Genomic DNA, 23544 nt, shown 5'->3' on the forward strand with positions numbered 1-23544 from the left:
TAAATAGACGGATAATGTGATAGAAAGAAAAATAATTAGATTCCTTTTGTTGGAAATTACTCTTTAAAGTCTGCACGGCGACAATTGTCAGTTTGATGTGATCCGTCTAATGAAGGGATGGGAGGATGCTGCTTCACCTGAGAGCTTCACACCTCTCTGGCAAGTCAGTCCTGCGTGTGTCCTGCGACTGGACGTTAAAGTAGAGGCAGTAGACCACAATTATTGTTAAATTATGGAAAATATAACCTTACAGAGGCAATTTGGTTTAAGAGGATACAGTTTGTAAGAGCGACAACAACTCTGAATGAACAGACCCACTCTCTTGTCCGGATATCATTTAATATTATTCTCCAGAAACTTTTAAAAAACAAATTAAATGTGTACAAATGTCACCTACACTAAAGCTATTTTTCCCCTGGTGCAGCCTGACCAGCTTCATGAAGACAGCTACTCAACACTGCTCCAGAAAAACAACCAGCATGATAAACGCTCATATTATTTAATGTATAATCATCTTTTATTCCAAAGAGAAGCAGATTAAAGAGCCACTACTAGACCCGAGTTGTTATTTGGGCAGAGGATGCAGCTGTCACCAAGCCCCTGCCAGACCTTTCATGTCTGTAAAGGTGTGAGGCCTCACTCATGATCAAGGGGACCAACACCGGTGGGGTTGTAAAAACCAATGGCTTAGCGTCCCCTGTCCCCGTCAGCTGCAGCGCCTTCCTTCTCCCCTCGGCTTTGACATTTAGCTTGTCAGGCAGCGGCGGCGGGAGAAAATAAACACATGCGGCGGCGGCGCCACCGGTGGACCGGCGCAAATCCACAGCTGCTCCTTAAACCAAAAACCAGCAGCTCTCAAACAGAAACAGTTCTATTTGCGATCACAAAAGTCCACTGTACTTTTGTTTATATAAAGTCAGGTGTTCACAGTTAAGAGGACATAAGCTTACATGTTCTTGTCCTTCATCCTGTAACTGTGTCGCTCACTTCAGAAACTTCAGCCTTAGCCTCTCAGCCAGTGGCAGCGGACTGTCGCTACAACTCACCGAATCGTCGCTATCTGACACACTGACAGGTGATGCTGGACTCTGAAGGAACACGTTAGCTTCTGCCCCGTCCCGACATTTGTCTTTAGCTGATACAGGTGTGCCGTTTGCAACGTTCATCCTGCAGCTTTGAGATTTTTGCCCAATCAAACGCAGACTATGAGCAGTTTCTGCGTTCGGCTTGGCCGTTTTAGGGACAGAAACCGGCTTAAGGGGGAAGTCTGAAATAAAGGCGCCTTTGATTTTGCTCACGGGCTTTGTTTTTGTCGGCCTTTGAGGTCCAGACTGACGGTTCTCTGCGTCGCTGTCCTCGCTGGATGAGCACGCGCTCATGCACACACTCTTCTTGGTGGTCTGCGGCGTGCTCGCGTCCTTCTTGTCGCTTTGACCCGGGTCAGAGTGGCATCTCTGTGGTGGGAGAGCCAACGATGGGGCCGTCCTGACAAATTTATATTTCTGAGGAGGCTTTCTCGTGACATTTGCTTTTTCTTTTGTCTTGTTTTGAGCTTGTACTGCTGGCATTATCTTCTCATGTGAGCTTTGAGTTTCTTTTTCTAACGTATTTGTTACACATTGGCTTTTGTCTGTGGGTGACTCTTTGTGATTAACAGGTGATATCTTCACTTCACTACTTTCCTTTCTGGAAATCTGCCCACTGGGTTTTGAATTTCGATTATTTTCAAGAGAGGCTAACTCGTAGTTCAGTTGTTTTGAGACCACACCGCTGTATACCTCCGTCTGATTCACGGTTTTGGCTATATTCTTCATGAGCAGCCTGTCTCTTAGAGAGCAGTCGGTGTAACATGGCTCTTGAGCAGATCTAGAGTCTGCTTGCTTGACGTCACATAAAGTTCTCTGCTTCGTGTTTTCACCTTCCGATTCCTTGACATCACTGTCTGTGGCTGGCACGGCTTCTGTGCTGTGACTTGTAGCTGCCTGTGGAGAGGACGTGAAGGACGGAGCATCCCAGTTGATGTCGCTCAGGTGTAGAGCATCAATAACAGCAGAGACAGAAGGTGAGGCAGCAGCTTCTGATTCAGCAGCATGAGGCAGAGGAGTTTTGGGACAATCATGCAGACCGCTGCGCCCTACTGCGTCCTTTTGTTGCTCCTTCTGGTTCACTGGTGTGTCCAGAATCACAATTTCCGGTTTATCTGTGTTTGAATTAGTAGAAAGCAGCGGCTCTGGTCGAGTCGTAGTATTTGCTGAGGAGGAACTCTGAAGGGTCATCTGAGCCAAGAGGTCTGAAATGCCATCGGAGGGGTCAGACGGCTTCTCCTTTTTACTTTTCGTTTTCTTTTCTGTAAAGGAAATTGAGACCAAATGTCAGAAGACTTAATCTGAATGAGTTTGTGGCTAATGTGAACATACTGAGGTTGGTGTATCTGACTGAAAAAGCCTTTTCGATCACAGTTTCCCTGCATATAAGGAAGTAAATCTCTACAGCAGTGATAACCACGGGGAGCAAAGCTCAGCCTGCATAAAGTGACAGCAAAACCTGTGAGACAAACACCTCCCGACTGCTTCAAAGCCTTTGGTGTGAACCGGTCGAGCTGCCAAACTCTACATTTTCAGGTGTCAGAGCAGCTGTAATAGACAGCCTTGAAAAACAAGTCAAAGCTCCAGGTGCCTTTGATCAGGACGCCCTTGTCAGCATGGTGGTTTGAATGGAGGCCAGGGAGATTTTATTGTGAAATATGTAACCACATTTACTAGATATTCACACGCAAATATATTCTACCTTAATATTGTATTTTTATGTAGTTTATGCATTTAAAGTGAACGCTGTGATCGACTGTCTTACTCTTGGTCTTGTTCTCTTGAGCCAGAGCTTTGTCTCTCAGGTACCCCTCTACCATCTCGGGGTAGGCGACACGAAAGAGAGACTCTTCCTCCACGGTCTTCACCTCATGTCGATCGTCTGCAGGCCGATCTTCGGGAAACACGTAATGTTCTGCAGGAATAAACGTCAAGGTCAGGTCCAAGTGGGTCTCAGTAAGTCTCTCGTTTATCCAACATCGAGAAAAAAAACACAGTTCAGTCCTCTAACTTCACATCAGAACTGCAACTAGCAATTTTTTTTATTAATCATTTGCCTACACATGTAAAATAAAGTGACTTAGATTAACTAAGGTTAATTCAGTGTAATATTACCCAAGAATATCTACAATGGCAATATTCACATTTACATTTTCGGTGTTTACTTTCACAAATATTTATCTAAATAGTTTGCCATTGATTTTCTGTTGACTAACAAACCGATTAATTGACTTATCATTGCAGTTCTACTTTATGTACTGCATGCATAATCATAAACTCAATCATAACAGCTCAACTGCTTTCTTGATTTTGGGATATACAGTATAAATGTGTTTATTTGTAGTAGTGTCGCGAGGCAATTTTGAGATTGCAAATAAAATTTCAATTTCCACTCAGTTTATCAGTATTTGCCTTTTTGGACTCAACACAGGATGATCAAATGAGTTTACAGCCACTAATTAAACTGCAAGAGACACTTGCATTGTTACTTGAGTAATTTCCACACAATTATGTCCATGATTCAATAATTTGGTTGTATAAAACATATTTCTTTTGATATAAAGAAGCACAGTCCGAGTTAGTTGATTGGGATTTTCTCAGGCCAGTCATGTCAGACAGGCTTGTTAGTGAACTTTGATAGGAGAGACTTCCCAGCTCAGGGAGGAAGCCAGTTTAGCACCTAGTGGCTGTTGTGACTGATCTGTCACCTTAAGCCCACCTCACAGACAGGCACTAACAGACAACCCGGTGACGAGCACCCTGCACCCTGCACCCCAACCTCCACTTAACACAGCAGTCATGTCACTCAACTCAGGATGGTTTCCCCCTCATTTTATAATGTGAGATTAAAATTAACCTGAAGATTTAAACTGACCTGGTGTGCTCCAGATGACCTCGAAGCAGGCGACAGAATTCCTCACCCTTGGTTTGAATATTCTTTCAGAGGAAATAACAATATTGTTTGTTAAGCATGCACAGAAAAACAGCTTTCCAACAACAACATCTATTGTTCTGCTCGTTGAATGAGGTAAAACTACCGGATGGGCCTGATTTGGGAGGACATGTCTCTTCCATATTTTCTGTTCATCAGTTCGGTGTAAGTCATCAAAACTAAAACCTTTTCGCTGGTGTAGTGTGTCGGCCACTCCATCTTGTCATGGGCAAATTTCTAGATTAACGAAACACAAACGTTCACATGCAGCTCGCTGAACAGATACCTGGAAATTGTGTGGTTTTTTTTTGTTTTGTTTTTTAACTCATTACCTGCATCATCAGCATGTTTGGCTGTCTCCTCTTGAAATGTGACACAGGCTTATCCTTGGAAACTAAAAACTCACTAATGATCTACAAGATGCAGATGAAGCATTGAAACCAAAACAGATATTACACCGGCTATTAAAAACAATTAACAAGAAGATAAAATTTACTGTACCTCTGCAAAAGGGAACTGTTGGCTGGCTAGTGTTTTCCTGAAAAATAAATTTTACATTTTTAACTCTCAGTTTATGACTTACTTTGCAAAACATCTGTAATTATTAGAGCCCTGATCGCCATTTTGAACGGTCTTAAAGACATCAAGTCTCCTATCATAGAACATGGAGAAAGACATTTGCCTTAATATTTAGTCTTTTTGCTAAACGTTGCTCATTAATTTTCTTCCAATCAACTGGTCAGTTAATCAACTAATCATTTCAAAACTTATTGATGAAACTGATTTAGGATGATAAGTAATAGACTTACTTAACTGTGTGATTTTATGTTATCTTTTGTGTTGTTTCTTGTTTATTACACTAAGCATTTATGTGGTGAAGTCACGCTTGCGTTAGTTCGCAAAGGGGAGCATACTTCCTGATGTTCGCCTCAAAAGACGAGGCCTGGCGGGTCTGCTCGTAGCGGTGCCAGTCACAAGGACACTGGTAATCGAAGTCCTGAGGCTGACAGTATCGTTGACTGTCACAGAGCACACAGCCGACGCGCTCGTGTGTCTTTGCCGAGCCTGACAACAAAAGAAGACATAAAAGAAGAATGGATATTTGATAGAAAAGGAAATGGATGAGTAAAGTCACTAGAGACTACAATGACATATCTCTCCGATTTAATGGTTTGAAATTAACCATGTGTAAGACATATCATCCAAACTTTTCTGTTCACTTGTGGCAGAAGTCTGAGCTTCGAAGCAGGGCACCACTCACCAGGATGTCGACACATGTTGCAGTGAGGAACCTTCTTTACAACTCTGTCAGGTATATCTGGATTCTCCTCTTTCCACTTCATGAACCTGTAGCAAAAGAGCATAATCACAAAACTAAATACAGCCTTCACAAAAGGAAAAAAATGCAGTGTGTGTGTGTGTGTGTTTTCTACCTCTGAAGGAGTGTTTGTCCTTTCAGTGTCTGAATAAGCCTCAGGGCCTGCTCTCTGCCGACACCTGGAATCCCCTTATGAAAGAATGAAATGTGAAGTTGACTCTCATGATCAGAGATTTCTATGCGGGAAAATGTTTAGGTTAATTGTCTCCTCCCTACCTTAGGAATATAATCACAGCCGAGGAGAATGGCCAGACCGACGAGATTCTCTCTGGACAGATGCAACTCTGTTTGCACTCGGGACGTCTTGTAACAGTCCACCTGAGGGTCCTGGAGAATGAAGACGGACACAAAACTGCTCAGGCTAAGTTGTATAGTCCTTGTTTAATGTGTTAGGGGTTCAAGTAGCTTTAAGAGTATAGTTTTATTCTCAAAACGGAGTCATCTGTCATCCTTCTTGTCACAGCCTAGACCAAAGGAGGGTCAAGAGAAAAGCAGTTAATACCACCAGGTTATACAGCTGATGACCACACAGCACAGGTTATAATTATAATTATTTAATTTTGAGATGAACTTCCAGGAACGTACTTTACTGTTCATGTTGAAGTTCCTGTAGACGGTTTGGGCCCCGTACAAGAAAGCGTCCCCATCATTAGTGATGCAGCCGTCCACCAGGCCCTGTGAGTCCAGGTAGGCACACATGGCCTCGGCCTCACCAGCGGCTGTCACCCACGGCACACCCAGGTAGTCCAACATCTCTGCACACTATAGACATTACAATTAGACAGAAAGCATGCTGGGACAAACATTTAAACTTGTTATTATTATTATTATTAGAGCAAGTGATGAGCAAGAGAGAGCAGAAGCCAACCAACCTCCCGTAGTACAGCATTAAAGCGCCCCCTGCTGGTGTTGGTTGCAGACTTGGGAGCAGATGCCTTCTTGAAACCTCCATACCTCGCTTCTGTCCTCTTGCTCATGGTTTCTGCTTTAAGTTTGGGAGCTTCTCCTTCCATGACAAACACAAGCTTTACCCCCATTAGTGTCAGGGACGACACGCGGAAAAATAAATTCCTGCAACACAAACAGAGAACCGGTAACCCGCTAATGTGCAGAAACATATTAGCAAAACATTACAAGGAATTAATGACAAACTATATGTGGGGGTTACCTCAGGTGGGGCTTAGTAACTCTCCCCATCATCGCTTGGACGTGTTGGGCCTCGCACACCCATAAACTCAGGTCAACTGCCAGCGTCTTTCCGCTCAAGCTATACAACGGTACCGACTCGCGGACCGGCTCGATGATAGACCACAAGTCGTGAACACCCATACTGACATAAATTTTGAATCTAACCGATTAAAAAAACACAAAGAAATGTACAGGAAGCGCTCAAGCTTAAAACAACCGTAAACAACACGAAACAGGACAACGAATCCGGGGTTTTCAAACTGTGGCGCCATTAGGGCGCGTTCCAATTCGTTGACGGGTCCTTTACTACGCTGCCTTGTCACCGTGTAAACCGTCCTAACGTAAATAAATAAAGTAGACTCAACGTTTGTATTTAATAAAAGTAGTCAATGTAGGGTTTTATTAGAGGAAATTGTACCTTTGTGTTTAATTAACATGACCGCAAAAAAACAAGGTGGAAAGAAAGGAAACGTTTTCTCGAAGTTGATCGAACCCTGACGTGTTTTTAACCAGACGTCATTTTTGCGCGACTTCAAATGCTTGTTGCTATGGTTACGAGGTTACTGTTTGCAAGTTGATTTCTCTCCTGTGTTTCCTCCCACCTTTTTTCAGCCATGGACTCCAAAATACAACTAGAAATTGTCGGCTTTATTAAAGACTGTCAGTTCCATGTGGCCAAAAGTATCGCAGAGGTAAACATTTTATTTTTGTCACTATCAAAATGCCTGATTTATTATAACACCTCCAATTGGGTTTGCTCATTGTGCACTGCAGGGACTAAAACAGAAGTTTCCTGAGGCTTTTCTGGATCCAGAAATAAATCCACTGCTCGAATTTGACTGGCACACATACCTGTGCAACAAGAAAAAGGTACGCCATCTTGTTATGGAAACTAAACATAAACACAACTGTGGTTCATTCAGGAGATGGAGCGGTGAGAGGGTGTATCTTACCAGAAAGACAATTATAGGTGTAATCTGCCCCACCTTAAAGAATTAATAGAAGTGAGTTTAAATACTTTTTGTGATCCTCCAAACCTTGACAACAAAATACTTCACCAACACATGCATTCTTCCAAACATGTGATTCCAGGAGCTGCGTGGTGAAGTGTGGCAGTACTCCAGCGGCCTCATGTGCTTTCTGAACGGCATTCTCCTTGGCGATGAAAAAGATCTCGCCAGCTGGGCCGAGAACCAGTGGAATTTCACTTTCGCTCGGCCCCAAGCTTTTTATATGGCTCTCACTGAGGACTACTATAAGAAGCACCTCCAGAAAACAGGGGCAAGTCAACACCACAGTCACATATAAATCAAATATACTGTAGGTAAAGCATCAGGAAGCATACCATAAATGGGCTTACTACTGTCACGCAACTTGTGACCTTTTTAGGTTAATGTATAGGTAGATTTGAATAATATTTATTAAACTTGTTCCATCTTGAAATAAACCTTTGTCCTTTCATTACAGCATCAGTTTGTCTTCATGGACATTGAGATAGCAGGAGAAGCAGTAGGGACGTTACTGTTCGAGGTGAGGCAACCAGCACAAATAAAGCACAGGCTTCAAATTCATGTACTTTACTTGTCAAACCGTCGTTTATAATCAGAGACGACCGGACATTAGATATCGCATGAATTGAAGATGTAAGAAAATAGATGATCACAGGAAAACACAGTGGGAACAGGGCACATTGTCTTTCATTGTCTCTCCTCAGCTGTTCTCAGATGTTTGTCCAAAGACGTCAAAGAACTTCGAGGCTCTGTGCACGGGAGAGCGGGGACAGTCGCAGAACGGCCTCCCGCTCTGCTACAAGGGCTCTCTGTTTCATCGGATTGTGCCCAACGGCTGGGTGCAAGGCGGAGGTGCTGTATGGGCCAAACCTCATAAAATATTCAATGCATTTACAACAGGAATATATAGTGTGGCATCTGACTTTAGTACAAGGAGCAGGAAATGAAAACACATTTATCTCTACATGTAATACAGCTAAACACATGCGATATATGAATAAATCATCACAAACAATCTCTGTTTTGTGTGCAGATATTTCTCCAGAGAGTAAAGGTAATGGAGGCGAGTCAATCTATGGACCGACTTTTGAAGGTACAGATATGCAGAATCTCATGGACATTTACAGTGACACAATGAGAACATATGGTGCAAAGGTGCGCATTAGGTGTATTTACTCACTCTATATTCACCTGAATATTTGTCTGTCTTCCTTCCAGATGAGAGTTTTGCTGTTTCCCACTCTAAGCGTGGCACTCTAGGAATGGCCAATAAGGGACCTCACACCAACGGATCCCAGTTCTACATCACACTACAGCCAACACCCTGGATGGACAAGACATATGTTGCTTTTGGGTTATTATCACTAACTAAATTTCCAAATATAATCTCCGCTCTGTTAACAGTTTGAATGACGTCTCGTGTTTTTTTTTTCTTCTACTTTTCTAGTCAAGTGGTTGAGGGTGTCGACGTCCTGAGGAGACTGGAAGAGGCCCCGACTTGCAATGAAAGACCCAAATATGAATGTAAAGTTACAGCCTGTGGAGTGTTTAAACTATAGCTCCTAAGCATTAATGACTATTTTTTTTTTTAATGTTATAGATGCAGTAAAATAAACACAAGATACAAGTACTCACATGTTTATTGTCTTAGCTACAAAACTTTTATTTGTAACATGATTTTAAGGAAGTAAAGCTGATGTTTGCATGTCTGAAGAGTTTTTAGCGTTTATGTTTTTGATTTTATTTACAACTAAATCTGTCAAGGAGCTGCAAGGTAAACACAGACACTATTTAAGGCGGTAGGGAGGATGTTAGTCTTTAATTGATGTCTGGAATCACACAGTGTATATCCCCTGTAATGTTAATAAAGTAAATTTGTATTTATAACACGGTTTCATAAGTAAATACGATTCCTTACGAAGTGATATAGTCACTATTCCTTATGAGCTTACTTATTGGGACAGCTGAGACATCATAGTCACTGATTGGCATAGCTACATCCCTCTAATATCTAGTAAACAACTAAAAAAAATTTTTATTACCATTATTTTTAATAAATAAATGTACAGTGTACTCATTCTGTTGCTTTACTTGGTTCTCTTTGTCTACTTGCAGGACTTGTGTGAAAACATGTGGATGTTTTTAATGGAGACATACAGATAAAATTCTGATGGGTGCAAATACTTAGAGGCAGCACAGTAGGTCAATATAGCATACAATAATAATAATTACACCGGCGTGCACACAACTACATCGTTAATGCTACACAGGTGAGGGGCAGAAGTTTTGCAATGAAAGTTCACTTCAGTAGAAAATGCATTGTAGAAGAGCTGCAGTCTGAGATGATGATGTCACCTTTAGATTATGATGAAGATGATGATGATGATAGTTTGCATGTTCTCCCTGTGTCTGTGTGGGTTCTCTCCGGGAACTCCGGCTTCCTCCCACCGTCCAAAGATGCTCATTAGGTTAATTGGTGATTCTAAATTGGCCGTAGGTGTGAGTGTGAGTGTGAATGGTTGTCTGTCTCTCTGTGTTAGCCCTGCGATGGACTGGAGACCTGTCCAGGGTGTACCCCCGCCTCTCGCCCGATGACAGCTGGGATAGGCTCCAGCAGACCCCCGCAACCCTTAACAGGACTAGTATAGAAGATGAATGAATGAATGAATGAATGATGGTGACAGAGAAAACTATGACATGCTTCATGCAGGTGAGAGGACACAGTGAATGAAGTGGGTTGGACACTGCCCCCTACTGCCCCCTCGTGGCACAGCCTCCAAAAAAATGAAAACACTTGAATCAATGAAGATTACACTACATAACATAACATTATGACCACTGCTGGGAAACCTTTGGACCTGGCATTCATTCATGTGGATGTTACTTAGACATGTAGCACCCACCTAGACGACCGGACCAGACACCCCTACCCCATAGCAATGACACACATTGATGATAGCAGCAGGATGCAGCCTGACACAGACACACACACACACACAAAAACGCTTTAGGAACAACTGAACTAGATCCAAAACTGATCAAGTATCTGTGGGATGATCCACAGAGGACCCTCCCCTCAACCCATAGGACCCAGTGGTCCATGTCCATTCTTTGATGAGTCAAAACTGTTTTTGGAGGCACAAGGGACACCTGCACAATATTAGGAAGGTGGTCATAATGTCATGCCTGATCAGGTGTATGTAAATAATTGAATGAGGGTTTAATGAAGATTTAATTCAGACATGTTATATTATAAAGCATTTGTTTTCAGTAGACAAGACAGTGTAGATTCAGCTGTTAAATCACAGGGGGTATAATCCTCCTTTAGGTGTAAAGTTATTTGCACCAGGTATGTTTGTCTAAGCCAATCGGAGGTGTGTATATGTGTCCTTCCTTTTGACGTGTACGCTCAGTTATATGATTTTTTCTTTCTGTCTCACCCCTCCCCTGTAAGAAGAAGAAGTGCCACATGACCTGTCAAGTAGGAAGTGTCGAGCTAGCGAGCAGCAGCAGCAGCAGCAGCAGCCACCAGCCACCAACCACAATCGCAACTCGGCTGAGGAAGCCGTGAAATCTCCGTGAAGTCTCACCTCCCGACGCTCCCCGAGCAGACTCGCCTCTCAATCTCCTCTTTGTTAGGAAACACTCCACGCAATAAGTTGGCCTCAGTCATGTACGTGAAGGTGGTGTTTTTCGCCGTGGCGCTGGCTCTGATTGGCGCAGCCGCCGCCACAGACTCAGGTAAGTTTGGCGACCTCTCATCATAGCTAGCGGCTAGCCTCCTTTAGCTAAGGTAAACTGACTTCACCATGCCTCCGTGGCTCCATTTTAAGACACCCCAGCTCCTCCTGGACGCCACCATTTAACATTCACAGTTGCCACTTTAACGTTTTTATTGTTTACATAAAATAAATACTCATTTTTATTGAGGGGGAGGGGGGGGGCAGGTTGTATATTATATCCAGCTTTATATATCCACCAGCAAGTTGCTAACGCGTTAGCATGCTAGCACCCAGTGTAACCTGACATTCCCCCCATTGTTTATCTGTTATATTTGTGCCATTATGTGGACACATTAGAGGACACAGGGCTCGACTGTGAGAGGGCTGAATTGTGAATTGTCATATCCAGCAGATCAGAGTTCAGATCAGCTCGTTATGTAACAGCCTTGCATTGCAAACGCCTCAGTTGTTGCCACACTGGGAGGTTTATTATTACACTGTAATGCCCTGCTTTTTTTTTTAATTTGCATTTTATTTGCCCTCCAAGGTTCAACACTGCAACTTGGACGTCTTTTTTGTTTTTGTCCAGCAGCCTCCTGTAGAGTGGTTTCATTTTCTGTTGCATGTAGGAAGTTAATTTTCCAAAATGACCATGAGTGAATCTGATTTCTTTCCAGATGGATGTTCCGGCTTGGCATGTGAGGCCTGTGGAGCCCTCAGCGACTGCGTCTGGGCTAATTGCACGACACGTGAGTATAATGAGTGGCAGGTTGTGGAAAGGGAGAGGGAGAGGTTGTGTGTCTTTTTGTGTGTGTGTGTGTGTCCTGAATCGTGCCAAATAGTATGGCGGCGGAGGCAGACTTTCAGATGACGTCAAGCCAATTTCCCTAAAATCCAAGCAGGTCCTCAGTCTTGTCGCATGCGCTGACCGGCGCTGTGTGGATCTGAAGTTGGCTGAGTTGGGAGTAAATTACGTTTACAAGCTGAGGCTGGGTTGAATTGTGCAGAAGCCACAGTTTCCTACCGTTGCGTATGTTTTTTAATAGTCCCATTGTAGGTCTGATTTTGATTTGGCTGCCCTTATATTTGTGTTATTTTCTTCTAAACATGAGTTGTCTTGACTGTGAGAAATCTGACTTCACTATCACAGGGCAGATATGTTGCTGTGGTATTTTTTTTTAATCTCAATTTCTGCTGGTAGCGATTAGAAAGACGCCTTATTTGGCTTGACAGATTGTTTCCTGAGTCACCCAACGGTTCTCTGTTGTTTGTTGCGTGCCCCTACTGTGGTTTGGTGTTTTTTTTTTTTTTTTTTAAAGTAGTTCAGGGGACAAGCTTCTTGTTTTCACACTCTTACCAGTGTCAGGAAATATGGTCAGAGGTTTTACGGGTAAAGCGGAGCTCAATCGGCGTGATATTTTATCTCGAAACTGCGGCATTATCACAGAAGATCAATCGGATGTGGATGAAATTGCATGATCACACTTGGAAAGCACCCGACTGGGTAAAATCTTGGGTGAAACTCCTCGTAAGCGAAGGCCCTCTGGGGCTTTAATTTGAGGGCATTATTCTGGACCGGTTCATTATCTGCAGTCAGGCTGGCCTCTGGCGATTGCGAAAAAGACGGAACAGGAGAGGAAGAGAGCGGATGTGTGGCAGGATGCCTGCGATATCGTCGTGCGGGGAAACTGAAGGAAGCGGAGGATAACGGAACGAGTGAAAAGGAAAGGAAAGGAAAGGAGTGTGCAGATTGGTCAAAAGATTACTTCAGTGCTGGTCTTGTCATATATATGCCTCTGGCTCAGTTTGTAACAAGTGATAAAGACTTAAATTTCAGCTTCCTTTCGGCTCAAGTGACAAAAGATGCTCGTAACTGTGTCACAGGCTGGTCCGGTAAATCCAGAATCAGTAAGCCAAGCCCCTGTGACAGTTAAATTTAGTGAAACAGCCACAGGTGTTACAACACTGACAGCTTCCGCTCTGATTCTCTCCAGGAGAGACTATATTGGGATTTGGTGAATCCACACCCTCCTCCCGCTGCTGCTTTGTCTCCGAATGTTAATCTGCCCTTTGATGAGACATTGCTCAGTGTTTTATTGAGTGGTTGAACAGGACAGGTGGGATGTGTCTCTTTTCAGAGTCAGGCTAGACTGGATTGGTAGGTTCCTTGTGTGTCTCAAGGGCCTCTCCGGGTTTACAGTTACTTTTGTTTTTTTATGCACCGGTGGAAATAATACCTCGCCTTCAGACACAAGGAAAATAAATCAAAAAGTTTGCCTCCTTGCTAAGTGTTAGTCCACACAGTTTTTTATGCAAGAATTGATTAGCAGTTGTTTTACACCTCATTTTAACAAGATAAGAACTGGAAAATGTGACGTCTGACTTCCCGAAGACACTCCTTACTTTACTTGCAGAACAAATAACTAACTTGAGTGTCATAGCACCACCGACTGTTTACCTCACAAACACACACCCACTAAGTCTGCAGCTAACTCTTTCCCAAGCTCAGGAATGGCTCACCCATTTCAAGTTAGCAAAAAAAAAAACTGTAAAGGTCAGTTCTGGCCAGCGGAGGTGGCTCTTCTGGAGCACTGTAGCATAACCACGCAGCTGTAGCGAGCAGGAGCTCCTACCGTATTGTCACCGCCAGATTTATCTTTGGTTTAGGGATTTTGTGTAAACAAAGCCTTTGGCGTCGGAAGCACATTTCCCCGCCGGCTGTTGTTTAAGCACTTTACACGTGTACACTCAGGCTCTGCAGCGTCTTTAAGTACGGGCTGCAGTCTTGGGACAAAGCTGGTTGAGTGCTCTCGAACTGGGAGGCTGATTTTTTTTTTTTTCTTTTCTGTGGTGAGCGCGAGGGCCTGTCAGATGAACCACGTGGTGATCATGTCGCCGTTTTGGAGAAGGGGTGAGAGGGAGTGCTACCTTTCACAGCTGCCTGCGAGATAACATCACCCTGACCTATTTGATGAGAGTAAAAAAAAACTTCTTTCCACAAGGTTTAACGTACATAGATCACAGTGTCACGTCACATGGCATGAGGTGCGTGAAAACTGAGGCAGCCGGTACTTTCGAATTTACTTGATCTTGATAATCACAGTTAAAAATGAGTCATTAAGTTTCTAGCCTATGTGAGGCAAATTATTTTCACATCTGATTTCCTTCCTGAGAATAAACTGCCAGGCAAATGGTGAAAACATACAGATAGCTAACAAATACCCCCATCAATCTCAAACTAGAAAATCTGCAACCTAAACTGCTGTTGAAACTGGTGCTTTCTTGTATCTACAGCCATTGCACAAGTACCCATAGCGCGATACAACCACAAAACACAGCCCTGTGAGCAGTGGAAACTGTTAACACGAGCCCGTGACTCATTTTTGGCCTTATTTGGAGACGGCCAAAAGATGCCTCCAACAATTGCTTTGTGCTTATTTAGTGTTAGAAGTTATCTGTAATTTATGGGCGGCCATCTGGTGGGAGGCATTAGCTTGGGTTGCTCCGGGTAATTGCACGACAAGCAGGGAAGGTGTAGGAAGGCGTTTTTAACAGCACCAGGTGCGTCTACGGCGGGCGAGCGCGCGCACTTCCCTTTATGATGTTCCCGCACTGAGGACGATAAGGCCTCCATGTACTGTACTCCCATAAACAAATTCAAGAGCAGCATTTTTAAAATATTTTTCCGTCTTTTTTTTACACAAAGATGAGGACAAAGTACTTTATCGTCCCTTTCCCGTCACCAGATTTAACTGTCACTGAAGCTTTGTGGGAGACGTATTTCTACACTTTGAGACTACTTGACATTTGTGAGGTGTTATGGTTTTATACAATATATTGGTACACATAAAAATAGCTGTTTTTTGTGTGTGCGATGTGTCTGAAAGTACTGAAAATGTACTGTAGTTTGGATATCTGATTGTAAAGAAGGAATATTTTTCACATTGTAGGAGCAGAAGCCATCGGTTTATTACTGAAAAATTATCTTGGTGGTCACACATATGCTATATATTACGCATATTTAAATATTATATTGATAGGTTTGTTGTCATGAAGGAAGTATGAGGCAGATTACTCAGATTCTTTTAGTGTGGATGTCTTTTTGTTTTATATATATGTATAAAACCCGATGACGTCTTGGCTCAAACAACAGCTGTAAAGTGTGCAGCGTATATAACCCGGTGTGAAAACAATCCATAGTCACAAGGTGCTGACGGTCACCGTGACTCATCCGTTCGTCAGTGTGACATAGACAGGGACGCATTGACTTCTCTCCCCCCCCGCTTGTTGATCGTGTTTATAAATCAGCCGTCACTTCTTGGACGCTTGTAAAAAGAAAACAGCTGGCGTATTTGTGACTGGAAAAGACTTGACATCCGGGCAAAGTCCCTTTCTGTCAGGGTTAATGATTACTCGGATCAACGTCTTTAAACAGAATACACCTAAATGATCAGACCATGACTCAGTAGACTGACTGAACCAAGTACATTTAATCAGTTCATGAACTCGGCATCAGTATTATTATTTTTAATCTCTCTTTCTATTGGTGACTTTCTATTATAATGTATTGTGGCAGATTAATAGGAGCTCAGTATTAAACTGCTACATGTTTATATAATATTAACATTATTAATATATATGCACTCACTCGCCATTTTATTAGGTACACCCTAATGCAGTCTGATACAACAATCCAGCACTAAATCTGAGCTTCACGAGCATTTGTTTTAAACTATTTCTATTATTTTTGACAACCCCCATTTTAGTCAGAGGGCTAGGCTAAACAACGGATACACTTTTGCGTTTAATTCAGTCCAGTTTAACAGCACCACAAACTACATCCTACAAAATTATCACACAGTTGAATTACAACCTTTCTTACACTGCTTCAGCATGAACTGAACATTGTGTACTTAATGTTTTGGCAAGTGCGTGTGTGATTATAATTGCGATATTATATATTTTGACGGCGCAAAAGGAGCTCGGTATCGAAAATGCTTCCAGCAAGTTCATACATAGTTAATACGATTCTATGATACGTTATACTTCTGGAAGATATCAGGCTTCAAATACATGAGGCAACTTTTCCTGATGATGCCTCTGTTCCTTCACTTATTTATTTTAATTAGAGTTGTAATGAAGTATAGTTTTCAATCCTGCTTTTAATTAATATATCCTCATATTCACTGAGGCTGCTTTAGCTGAACTATTAAATTATTCAGTGCTGGGGGAGGAAAAAAAAGACGAACGGGTTTCAGACTTTAAAAAAAATGATCAAATGCTTTGATAAAAGAAGCCGGATAGAAGGGACGCCATCGGTTCACGTGCAGGATGCGGGCGCTGTGTGGGCACAACAACTGCTCTGACCTTCCTGCTGTGGAGGAGATAAGGAGCGAGAGTTGCTCCGCTGCTCGTCGCGTGGTTTAACTACTTCACTGCACAGATTCAGTGTAAAGACATCAGCGGTTCGTTTGTTGATATGTATGTTTTTGTTTTTGTGTCTTTCAGCCACTGCCACTTGTGTTAACGCTACATTAAACAATGGCACCTGCCAGAACCAGACCTGCTCGGGTAAGTCTTAACAACGCAGTGGGTTTTAAAGCCAGAGTGGAAATGATCAATTTATATTAATACATTTGTTTAGGCCTTAAGAGAATCAGCAGATTATTATTATGATTTTTTTTATACATGTATAGAAAAGTAAATTTTCTGCAGATTCTTCTTGGGTCTAGATAGACTCTGTGGTGATAGCTAATGGTAAATCTCATCACTTGGGGTCTTTTCTCTTATCTGTCTTTGTCCAAAAGAAAATTGTTCTAACCCGTTCAGGAGGTATAATAAGTGACTGTTGTTTGTCTTTGTTTCTGCGTTGTTGTTCGGGTGCTTCTTCTTGCTTTCCTCTCTTCACACCACGTCTTGGTGTGTGTGTTCCCCCTGTCCAGCTTCGCCAACCTCAACAGCCAAGCCTGCACCTACCCATACCTCGGCTACTTCCCTCACTAGTGTTTCCCCCAATACCACTGTCACCACCACCACCTCTAACAGCAGCACCACAGGTAACCTCCCCCCCCCCCCCCAAAAAAAAAAAAAAAAACTTCCGTAGTCCCTGTTGTAGTCTGTGCTGTCCATGTTGAAGCGGGCTTATTAATATCATTTGCTGAGATCTCACAAAGTTATAATCCTTAAGAGCTTCATGAAGTTGATTTTGACGCTTGTTATGATCTCAGCTTTCAGCCGTAGCCATCTTTGTGTATTTACATTTTGTTATCTGCTCTCATTAGAGGAGCTTTTCCTGTGGAGCCTCGTTTCCACCCCAGAGCGCCCAGAACGTTTAGGACCACGAAGCATGTTATCTGGGGTCGGGCTGTCTGTCAGTGTAGTTTTTTTTTCCCACCATGTAGCCCACACCGTCGGCACTGGTCGGACTCATGTTGGCGGACCGAGTTGGTTAGAGAGAGATCACTCTAATTGGCTCGAAACGGAAAGTGCGTGAAAAGAAAACCAGAAGTCCTGAAGGCACTTCTCGTTTTTATCTAATTTGAACAACAGCATTTTTACAACCACACGATTATCTAGAATGAATAAACTGTCCTCAACACGATCCACTATCCTACCAGTCAGTAGCAGCTCTTCTGGTTTCACGGTCTTTGGCGCAGGACGTATGGAGGAAATTCAAGCCATGCATCTGTTTATTGGGATTTACTATTTCTTACTACTACTACTACTACTATGTGAGGCAGTGCTGGAAAAGAGAAAAGTGGATTCAAACAACTGAAATTGCATTTTACAAGCTAGTCCAGGGATTAGTCCATCAGCCACAAGTACTTGACCAGTCTGAACCATTCCTTGCTGCAAACCACTCCGCCAAAGTGCCTTCAATATTAAGTTCTTGTTGTCGAGGCTCTAGACCCGTGTTTAGAAACACGGTACGTCCAAACCTGACTCGTTCCAAGCGCAGAAATCCAATCCAGTTTGCAGGGTCTTTGCCAGGGATCCGTGCAGAGAACTATTTGCAACGTGTAATGCACGAACGCACCTTAGTTAGTTTCAGTTTCACCACTTGTCCAGGCGCTTGAATGAGCGATGAGACGTCTTCAAGGAAAGTCAAACGGGTCCAGCTGCCTTTGTTTTTAGATACACTTTGACCCCAGTGAATACGTTTGGCTGCACTGAAAACGGTTATTTGTTGCCGACTGACGCCCCCAGATCAATCAGGAATGAAATCTTAAGGATTAAAACTTGAAAAATATCATATAACGTACTTGTCGAAAGGATGACGGATGTGTTCTCGCTTCAACTACAGCCAACGGGACTTCAACCACTGTTGCACCAACTCATAAGCCCACCAATACGTCTACAGCTTCTCCAGGTTCTACAACTACTTCAGGTTAGTCTGAGATGTTGCTGCTGAGAAACCCTGTCCGCCGATGTCCGTGAATAAACCGGTGAATGATCTCCGCTGCCTTTATGTTTCAGGCGGAACAATGAAGCCATCTACCCCGTCACCCGCCCCCCACAAGAACTCCACCTTCGATGCGGCGAGCTTCATTGGCGGCATCGTGCTGGTCCTGGGCCTGCAGGCCGTGATCTTCTTCCTCTACAAATTCTGCAAGTCCAAGGACCGCAATTACCACACCCTTTGAAGTGGCCGCATTCGACCGATCCCCTCCGACCTTTGAGAGAAAACGCCCCACTCAGCACGTGCTCATCAGGGTGGACTCAAACAGTGTTTTGGGTTTTTTTATTTTAAATTTGATTTTCAACATTTGTGCCACTGTGTTGTCCGTATTAAGGCCCCCCATGCATGCCTGTATGTAGGATACTTCACCTCACACCGACTCTTTGAACAGATCTCCAGCGACGAGGCGTTTAGTGAGTGATTTGGTGGGTGGTGGAGGGGGGTTGTGTTATTTACAGCCCCTCTCCTCATGCTTTCTCATTTAACCACATCACATGAGAGCTGAAGAATTAGCCATACATACGGCGCAGCCTTATTTTTTGACGCTCGGGAGTGTTACAGCCGCAAAGTGAGGTAACATTCACATCATTTCTTTTTAAATCTCAATTCGGAAACGCTGTTTGAGTTCACGGCCACTCTTAAAAGCGACGGACGCAATGATTCGGCGTTGCTTTTTTAGCCCGTTTAAATTGCGAGTTTTCCTTCTTTCCCCCCCCCTGCGCGGAGCTGTTGTGGTGTGTTTGTGTTCATAGATGATGTATAAGAGGAGGGGTTACTTACAAAAGGGGGCGTAAAAGCAACGCCCAATCATTCGGTTTGTGCTGTCGAATTCTCCCGGGAAATCTTTCACCCAACGCAAGAGGAGCTCAGTGCAATAAGTTATGTATCATGTTCATTTCACGACCTTTAAATCCCCCCCCAAACATTTGTTTCTGATCTTTACTGACACGGAGTCTCGGGTTGCTAACGTGGAGCCGACCCCTCCCCTTTCTTCAGAGTAGTCCAAAGGGGGTCGGCATGAATGATTGTTGAATATTTCTGAATTAGTTTGATGTGTAAAATAGAGTATTGGGGAGATTAGAATAACGGCATGCACCTTTCTTGATGTGGACAGCGAGAGCAGTGAAGTGCCTTTAATGTCCAGTATGACTTAAAGAGATAGAGAGAGAGGAGGAAAAAGAAGAGATTGAGTCTTTCTGGTCGTGGCCCGAGTGTCGTCGTTAGTTTGTAAGAATGGTATCGCGGTGCTGATATTGGTAAGAACCGTAGCATCACAGCTGGACTGAAGAGCCTTTTTCCTTCTTTATTTGTTCAAGATTATGGAAGATAGTTATCGCTCAAAGGGCCTCGGTCAGTCAGGACTTTTTTTTTTTTTTTTCCTCCTGTAGGTACAGAAGAAGAGGAATATATTCAGTGCATGAAAACCACAGTCATCTCGCTCACTGGTGACTTAGCAGAGATAATTTCAGATTTATAGCGTCTAACGCCGCCTCCCAAGTTTCCTCCCGCCTCACCGTTCATGTTTCAGAGTTATAAACTGTGACGTGCTTCAAAACGACGAGCTGGAAGGAAACTTAAGGCTTCTTAGGTGCGATGAACCTGAGTGTACCTTTAAAGAAAACTAAATTGGGTTTAACTTAACAAGTGCGTCCGAGGAGCAGTGCGGCTCCTGATTTCTGCCATGTAAAGCAGAGGATTGTGAATGAAGAGTCGCTACAGCTAGGTGTGCTAAAGCTCACGTCCAGTCCTCTAATTAGCTCGCTGCTAACTGTGATTGTTTTAATTTTATCTTTTTTTTTCCTCTCCCTCCTGTACATAGCCATCTCCTTTTTTTTTTTCTTTTCGTTCTAGGTGTATACTTAAGGAAAGGCCAAATGAAGAATTGTTTATCAGAACATTTTGCTCGTCGCAGGAATGTTACGTTTCTCTCCCTCTCCTCATTGTTGCATGCCAGACGCTTGGAGCTGTGATCGTTCACCCTTTTCCTGTTGCATTTGCTCTTAGGGATTTAGATACACTTACCAAACCACTCGATTATTTGTGATTAGCCCACACGCTAGTTGAAACGAATGCCTTGAAACGGTGTGCATTAAGCCAAAGTCCTCAGTTTTGGCATGGAAATTGAGCATTGCACTGACGAGCTTTGTTTTGTAACGTTGCCTTTGTAAAATGTTTTCATGGTTCAGCCAAAAAAAAAAAAAAAAAAAGGAAGAAAAAAAAAAGAAGAAGAACTGCTTGTAGAAATAGTCTTGAATATTACTAGATAACAGATGAATAATCACCTTGTTTTGTATGACCGCGAACAGCACATCCAGTGCAGATGTTTCTTTTCTTTTTTTTTGCCTGTATGATTTTAGGGATTACACGTTTTTCTGCTGCTCACCATTAACACGCCTTTTAACCTACAGTCACCTGGTGGCATTAGGCTAAAGCCCAAAGAGCCAAGTGTGTCAGGTAGGCTACAGAGTTTTGCCTTAGCTGCGCACATTTGTTCACTCTCTCTGCATGTGGAGTCCCTAACGCCCCTAATTAAGAGAAATATTTGAGTTTTTTGTTTTTTTTTCCTGCCGCAGCTGTTGAGTGGTCTGCTGCTTTTTTTTTTTTTTAAACGTGGTGGCTGCATTCCTTAAGAACACAGCCATCACATGTCGCCCAAAACAAAACACGCCTGGTATCCCGCGGATGCCTCGACGTCCATTGTGTTTGCGCGACTTCTCCCGCAGGCCGCCAACTCATGCCCCGCACCTCCCCGAGGAAAAGTGCCTTATTCAGTTGATCACCATACGTAGTTGTATTGTAAAACGAGACGCCACATGTATTAAACGGTAAATCAACGGGACTCTTTCAGTCAAGCACTTTCAGGCCCCCTCCCCTCCCCTTCCCTCCTCCCCTCCCCTCCAAAATCATGTGATTTTTCTGCGTTGTATTCTGCTTACATGTCTTGTTTCGTCACACCCAGCCTTAACTTCCTGATCGGAGCGCGTTAGTGACAAGCTGTCCAGGCAACAGCCCGGCTGCTTTAGAAGCGTAATGTCCAATCACATTATAAATGCTGCTTGAATGTTTATAAATCAGATGAATGGTGCAGGTTTGAAGTAGACGCGGCCTGTTTGTAGCCTGGACCCCTTCTCACCAGCTCAGCTCGTTGAAATAGAAACAACTCAGCAGTAATGCCGTAAACCACAGTCACAGACCTCCACAGTGTTGTCGATTGCGACATTTCCTCCTTTCTGCAGACGGTCACACGGTCTCTTTGGTTATTTGCAAATGTTACAGAGGACGACTTACTTCCTGTGCAGCAGGATTTGAATTTTTGAACGCAGAATCCAAATTGCGCTCGAGTCACAGAGAGCGTCTCGTATAAGTTTTCGGCCTGCAGCGTTCAACTCAGACTCATGAGTAACGGGCCTTTTTTTTTTTTTTTTCTTTTTGATTTCCTCCTTTACCTTGTGGCTTCAAGTGCACACACTGAGTATAGTGCCATATCTTAAAACCTGTTCTGATAGAGGCCGTCAGTCTTAGTAGGTACGAGTTGTGGTTTTCCTCTCGCCCCCCTCACTATAACACACACACACACACACACACACACACACAGCCATACATACGTAGACACTTGCAGGTGCCACAATGCCAACTTGAAATGTTTTGTGCTTACTTTCGTTCCCTTTTTTTTTTTTATTTCTCCTCCTTTTTATTTGTTGGCCTTTTAGTTTCACAACCAATAAAGTTTGAATATTGTTAAACAAATCGAGCCGTGTTGTTAACTTCCTCCGAGCTTGAAATTTACATGAGTGGGACGACGACGGCGACGACGACGATACACACACAGGCAGGGCCCTTGGAGCTCCGTTGCCACGGTTACAGTTGAAAAGGCCAGTTGCCCCGGACAACAAAAGGTGGTGTATCAAGTTCTGGTTATCCCTTTGTCTTGCCCTCTGTGTGTCTGCGTGCGCAACTAATAGCAGGTCAACAAATGCCCATGTTGAAGCAGAGAAGTGTTTACGGTATCCATTTATCTACGTAGAGGCAGTTATCTAAATGAAAATACGTGTTCGTAACACAGAGTAAACGATGCATAGTCCAAGAGGTTGCAAGCAAAAAAAAACTAAATGAATCTCCTGACCTTTATGGAGACGTTAGCACCCAACTTTGACCTATGTACGTACACACAGCCCGACAATAATATGACATCCAGCCCCTGATGTAGTGCAGGTCCTCCTCCTTTCTGCTCCCAAAACTGGCCTGACTCCTAAAGGCATGGACTCCTCTAGGCCCTCTGAAGGTGCGCAGTGGTATCTGGCGCCACGACGTTAGCAGCAGGGGCCTCATCCCACAGATGCTCTACGATTGCATTGAGACCAAGTCAACACCTTACGCTTTGTAGCAGGGTCTACTGTCCCGCTAAAAGAGGACACCGCCATCAAGGAATACAAGGGTGCAAGAGTGGGCACGGTCTCTTACGGCACCGCACAAAGTTGAACAGAACATTGCCCAACGCGTCGGACTGCCGCCACCAGGTTGCTCAATCACTTAATGTTAAAATTTACTGTCACAAGCAACCGAGTGCTAAGTTTATCGCAGCCCCCGTGCAAACGGTCATTAAAGCTGACATTGGTTTATAAACCAGTCGACAAAACCAAATAAACCACCCCTCTGGTCGAAAACCTGTTTGTTTCCCTTTCCAGGACGGGACACAGAGTCCGCTCCTATAAGGTCACGGCGAGGTTTTGCTTATGTTGGGGAAAAAAAACTGGACGCTCTAAGGGAAAC

General features: G+C 43.5%; 3 protein-coding genes across 4 annotated transcripts; 2 read left to right on the forward strand and 1 right to left on the reverse strand.

Moving 5' to 3' along the window:
• Window positions 1–122: 122 nt before the first annotated feature.
• gen1 (GEN1 Holliday junction 5' flap endonuclease) lies at window positions 123–6729 on the reverse strand. The gene is made up of 13 exons (XM_084560810.1): window positions 6564–6729; window positions 6268–6466; window positions 5981–6157; window positions 5612–5722; window positions 5451–5524; window positions 5279–5364; window positions 4932–5082; window positions 4519–4555; window positions 4350–4430; window positions 4124–4254; window positions 3961–4022; window positions 2851–3000; window positions 123–2347 (listed from the first exon to the last, which is right to left on the reverse strand). Exons 1-13 carry the CDS (start codon window positions 6722–6724, stop codon window positions 984–986), a joined length of 2784 nt encoding a protein of 927 aa, XP_084416936.1. The 5' UTR covers window positions 6725–6729; the 3' UTR covers window positions 123–983.
• Window positions 6730–7197: 468 nt separating this feature from the next.
• Window positions 7198–9439, forward strand: ppil6 (peptidylprolyl isomerase (cyclophilin)-like 6; the record flags this gene model as incomplete). Its single annotated transcript, XM_084560899.1, has 8 exons — window positions 7198–7275; window positions 7358–7453; window positions 7676–7864; window positions 8051–8113; window positions 8298–8445; window positions 8627–8686; window positions 8812–8947; window positions 9041–9439. The coding sequence occupies 8 exons, from the start codon at window positions 7198–7200 to the stop codon at window positions 9150–9152; spliced, it is 882 nt and encodes a 293-aa protein (XP_084417025.1). The 3' UTR covers window positions 9153–9439.
• Window positions 9440–11113: 1674 nt separating this feature from the next.
• cd164 (CD164 molecule, sialomucin) lies at window positions 11114–22514 on the forward strand. 2 transcript variants are annotated; one of them, XM_084559807.1, is made up of 6 exons: window positions 11114–11334; window positions 11993–12064; window positions 16824–16886; window positions 17258–17371; window positions 18619–18702; window positions 18792–22514. In XM_084559807.1, exons 1-6 carry the CDS (start codon window positions 11265–11267, stop codon window positions 18956–18958), a joined length of 570 nt encoding a protein of 189 aa, XP_084415933.1. In that variant the 5' UTR covers window positions 11114–11264; the 3' UTR covers window positions 18959–22514. The 2 variants fall into 2 exon arrangements, with proteins under 2 accessions (XP_084415933.1, XP_084415934.1); XM_084559808.1 differs by lacking the exon at window positions 17258–17371.
• Window positions 22515–23544: the final 1030 nt, after the last annotated feature.

This window comes from Chelon labrosus (genome assembly GCF_963514085.1).
Source record: "Chelon labrosus genome assembly, chromosome: 14".
NCBI lineage: Eukaryota > Metazoa > Chordata > Actinopteri > Mugiliformes > Mugilidae > Chelon > Chelon labrosus.